This window comes from Nannospalax galili, unplaced genomic scaffold (genome assembly GCF_000622305.1).
Source record: "Nannospalax galili isolate Female #2095 unplaced genomic scaffold, S.galili_v1.0 scaffold635, whole genome shotgun sequence".
In the NCBI taxonomy this organism is placed as follows: domain Eukaryota; kingdom Metazoa; phylum Chordata; class Mammalia; order Rodentia; family Spalacidae; genus Nannospalax; species Nannospalax galili.
Window position 1 is genome coordinate 395,887 of NW_008335836.1, and position 5,053 is coordinate 400,939.

A 5,053-nucleotide genomic window follows, 5' to 3' on the forward strand; every position below is an offset into this window, starting at 1 on the left:
TATATGCATGAGAGAGAGAATAATAATCAAAGAAAAGGCCCAACCCAGCCTTAAATTCTAATAATCATAATGTCTGGCATGACAAATTACATCTATTGATGCCGGTGCAGTAGTGGTACTATTATCTGGGAGACAATCAGCAGCTATCTAATTGAACTTATAGCCCGCTCAATGGGAGTGAACTCATGGATGGTACTCTAAGCACAGCCAAATACACATGGCAGGAGAGGACACAGACACTAGAGAAAAACCTATCTCTTTCATATCTCTAGACAAATAAAATTTCTTTCATTTTTTTTCTTTTTGAAACAGGGTCTCCCTGTAGCCCCAGCTGGCCTGAAATTTGCTATGTAGACCAGGCTGACCTTGAACTCACAGAGATCTGCCTGCCTCTGCTGACAAGTGCTGGGACTATAGACATGGGCCACCACCCCAGGTAAAATTTCTTACTATATGCTAAACATCGATCCTTATATTTACAGACTAGCATACCATACACCACTCATCAAAGAAGCTTCATTTTGCAACTGATGGAGGCTATTGCAGAATTGTACAAGTGGTAAGGCATGGAGAACATATGTCTGAGAGATGCTCAGTACTAGATGACACATCTACATTTGAACCTCTACAACTAAGGCTCATGGAACATAGCAGTGCAAGGGGTACAGAAAACAAATGTATCTCTCAGGTCTCACCAGTAAAACTTCCTTAGCCAGAAGAATGCGATGCACACATATATCCACAACTGGCCAAGTTTTAAAGACTAAGAGACTGCCGAGTGTGGATAGGATTTCTCTTTGGAATCTCATTCACCCACAGTTCTGGGACTGTTGTGGAAGAGGGGGCAGAAAGATTTTAAGAGCCAGGGTTTTTTCAAGAACACAGGGAAGCAGAGGCTTTCAGGCCACTGGAAGCTTGCAAATGCAAACTTGTGGAAATGGTGGCATCAAGCCCAGGACCCATGCAAACACCATTAAACAAGGGCTCTAAGGGGAGGAGAGAAATGGGTGATAGGCAGGCACTATAATGAGAACTACTGGAGACTTATTTCTACAGTGTGAGGGATAGTATGCCTTATGCATGATCTCTAGATGGACCGACTAGACTCCAGTGGACACATTTGCACTGAAAGGCATCTGGGTCTAAATGCTTGACTGGATAGGACTTGATATATATGGAGAAATACATGAGGTCTGGTGGAAGGATGGGGGAGGTGTGGATAGGGGAGTGGGTCTAAATTTAATTAAGAACTGTTGCATGAAATTACAAAAGCTCAATAAAAATATTTAAAGGATGAAATTAAGAGGAATTGGAGTGATGTGAAAATAATTAAGGGATAGGGAGGTATGGAAATGATGCAAATAAAGTACACATGTATGAAACTTGTGTGTGTGTATGTGTGTGTGTGTGTGTGTGTGTGTGTGTGTGTTCCCACTAGATATAATTTTAGAATGAACAGACACTAAGGAAAAGAAAAAAGAAGTATCACTGGGATATAAATTACTATTTTCCATGAAGTCAGGTTATAACACAGCTGGTAATGAATGAATGCCTATATGTTCCCTCACAAACTTCCAACACCAATTTCCATGTATATCATGGACTTCCTGAGGACATGCATCATGATGTGCTCACTGTTTATCGGTACAGTCATTGATTATAGATTAGCTTCTTGAGGAAATTATAGTTCATAGTTATTGTTCCTGTTACATAAAAAGGGTGGGGTACAGGATGCTTTAAATCAATATGTACAATTCTGAAGACTAAGGATTAGTGTGTGTTTGACAATATGCTGGTAGCAGTCAAAATAGTGTATAGGATGCTTCAAAATGGGTGGTAGAGATTTTGAACGTTCTCACAACAAACAAATGTTAAATGTTTGTAAATGAATATGGTATGAACTGATTTGGTGATTGCACAGTGTTTACATGTTACATAACATTGTGTCCATAAAAGTGACAATAATCATTTATCAATTAGAAATATAACAAATTAAAAATGTTTTAGAATAATAAAAATCATGCACATTAAGATAGTGAAAATAAAAAAGTGCTACATAATCAATCATTTTTATTGTGCAAGTTAACAGTAATTCCACACGGGTGATCCAAGAAATCTACAACACACCCTGACTTCCTCTCCACTATGATTTTAGTAGATTACCCCAAATGCGAGTTCTTATCTCCCGGGTCTTAATGCAGTATACAACAGGGTTGAGGACAGGAGGTACCAGGAGGTAAACATATCCCATTATAATGGAGACCACAGGTGGAACATGCTTCCCAAAGCGATGGATGTTAGACACCCCCAGCATGGGACATAGACCAGCAGTACAGCCCAGAGGTGGGAGACACAGGTGTTGAGAGCCCTGAATTGTTCCACCTGGAAGACAATGCCCAATACAGGGATCAGTATTGTCAGATAAGACAGAAGAACGAATACAGAGTCCATTCCAAAGGTGATGATAACAATGATGAGGCCATAAATACTACTAAGGCAGTGGTTAGAGAAGGAGAGCTTGATGACATCTGGGTGTAGACAGTAGGAATGGGACAGCACATTGGCCTCACAAAACCTCAGTCGCTTGATGAGAAATGGTTCTGGAAAGAAGATAGCCAGAGACTGCACTTAGAGACCCACAACTATTTTGGCAATGTTTACATTAGTCAAAATAGTAGTGTACCTGAGTGGGTTGGAGATGGCCACATAGCAGTCAAAAGCCATGATAATATGAATGTCTGATTCCACCAGGGAAAAAACATGGATGAAAAATATTTGGGTGAGGCAGACATCAAAGTGTATTTCATGATCATTAAACCAAAAAAACCTCAAGTACCATTGGCAAGGTGGTAGCACAGATTCCCAGGTCACTGGCGGCCAGCACAGAGAGAAAAAAGTACATGGGTGTTTGTATGAAGGGCTGTTTCCACCTGAATAACCACTAAGACGATGCTGTTTCCCATCAAAGCAATGGCATAGAGAGAACAGAACAAGAAGGGTATTGCTGTATATGAGTCCTCCAGGCCAGGGAAGCCAGTCAGAAGGGAGGGTCCATAGGTGCTGGTGTTGAAAAGGACCATGATGTTTAATATGGAGTGTTGAGGTTGACAGTCTTCTCCCTATAGTGAAAGAATCTAATTTACTGCAGTGTCCTACTTTTGCCTTTGTTACTCTAATAAAATACCCTGACAAACAACTTAGGAGAGAAAATGTTTATTTTAGTTCACATTTCAGGTTATAGTGAATCATAGTGTGGACATGAGATGGTAGGAACTAAACAGCTATGACGTCCTATATGAATAAAAGAGCAGAGAAGAATGGTTGCTGAAAACTCTGCTCACTTTCTCTATGCATATGCCCAGTGATCAAACTTGGAGTGTTTCTTCCCACTGTAGCCTGCAGCTTGCCACATCACTTACCATAGTACAGGCAATTTCTCATAGACATTCCCACATGTAAACCTAATCTAGGTAAGTCTTCATTGAAACAATCTTGCTAGGCAATGCTAGATTGTAAGAACAATTAAAATTAATCATCAGATATCATCACCATTACCATTCTTTCCTGAGGCTACATTATGAGTTTGTAAGAACTGATTGTTTCTTTCACCCCTTTCACCACTTGTTAACACTATAGCAAAAGAGAAACAGCTAGTTACCAATAATATTTATTTAAGCATCATAACATCAAGTTTATATCAATAATTATGTTCCCATTGAAAGCTGTTTTAGACAAAACATGAAATATATAAAATGCCTCTGAACTTGCTTTTGCATATTTCATAGAAAATATCTGTTCTAGTTTGTTCTTCATTGCTGTGACAATATACTCTGACCACTACCAACTTGGGGAGGAAAGGGTTTATTGGTCTTACATCTCCCAGATCACAGTTCATCAGGGAGCCCAAGGTAGGAACTCAGGGCAGGAGCCTAGAGGTAGGAGCTGGAGCACAGGCCATGGAGAAATACTGCTTACTGTCTTGCTCTCCTGGCCCCTGCTCAGCCTGCTTTCTTATGCAACACAGGCCCACCTGCCCAGGGGTGGCACCACCCACAGTGGGCTGGGTCCTCCCACATTACTCATCAAGAAGATGCCCCTCAGACATGGCCACAGGCCAGTCCAATAGAGCAAATTCCCCAATTGAGGCTCCCTCAACCCAGGTGTGTCAAGTTGATACTAAAGCTATCGAGCACAATTGACCCGTTGTCAACTTGACATACAAACATCACTATTAAACCATAACTTTCCAATTTCTGTCCCCAAGATATGGTGTTAATATCACAACATAAGACAGTACAACCTTAAAAACTCCCACAGTCCTTAAAAAACCCAAACACTTAAAAGCTCATAGTCTCTTTTAAAAGTCTTTTAACTGTGGGCTTCTGTAAAATCCAAAACAAGTACTGTCTTATTTCAAAGGGAAGAATAGGGCACACCTAAGCAAAACCAAAGTCCAGCAAAGTAGATCGAGGCTGGACATCTGGGATTCACTCATGATCTTCTGGGCTCCAAAGGGTACTGGCAGCTCCACTGCTCTGACTCTGCAGTCTACAGCACACTCAGCTCATCTCATAGACCCAAGCCAGCTCCATTCCACACTTACTGCTGTCCTTGGTGGTCATCCCATGGTCCTGGCATCTCCAAAAAGCTGGAATCTCCACTGAAACTGAGGCTATGCCTTCACCAAAGGCCTCTTCTTGCCTCTTGGGGTGCAAAGCCTCAGATTTTCTCCATGACCCCTTCAATCCTGGGGTCTTCATTGCAACTGAAGCTGCACTTTCACCTATGGCCTTTCCTGGCCTCTCAGAGTGCCAAGCCTCAGCTGCTCTCTGTGACCCCTTCATGCTTTCAACACCAGAACCATGCAGGAGACTCTTACACATTACCAAGTCCTGCTTCCAGCTTGAAATAGAGGTGCAGGTCCCCTTTGGGTGCTGAACCTGAAGAAATACCTCCCAGAAGACTCACCACAGTGATGCTGGTCTCTTGTTACTTACAGCTGATTTTTCAGCCCCAGCTAACCAGCATCAATTGTCCCAGTAAAGCAAAGGTT

General features: G+C 41.7%; 1 protein-coding gene across 1 annotated transcript in view; it reads right to left on the minus strand.

Annotated features, from left to right (window-relative positions):
• Positions 1 to 3,447, minus strand: part of LOC103732090 (olfactory receptor 51I2-like) — a 13,280-nt gene extending 9,833 nt beyond the window's left edge. Inside the window, exons 1-2 of the mRNA XM_008830610.1 lie at positions 3,420 to 3,447; positions 2,164 to 2,382 (exon numbers count right to left, since the gene is read on the minus strand). Of these exons, the coding sequence (XP_008828832.1) occupies positions 2,164 to 2,382; positions 3,420 to 3,447 (247 nt within the window). The remainder of the gene's footprint in view (positions 1 to 2,163; positions 2,383 to 3,419) is intronic.
• Positions 3,448 to 5,053: the final 1,606 nt, after the last annotated feature.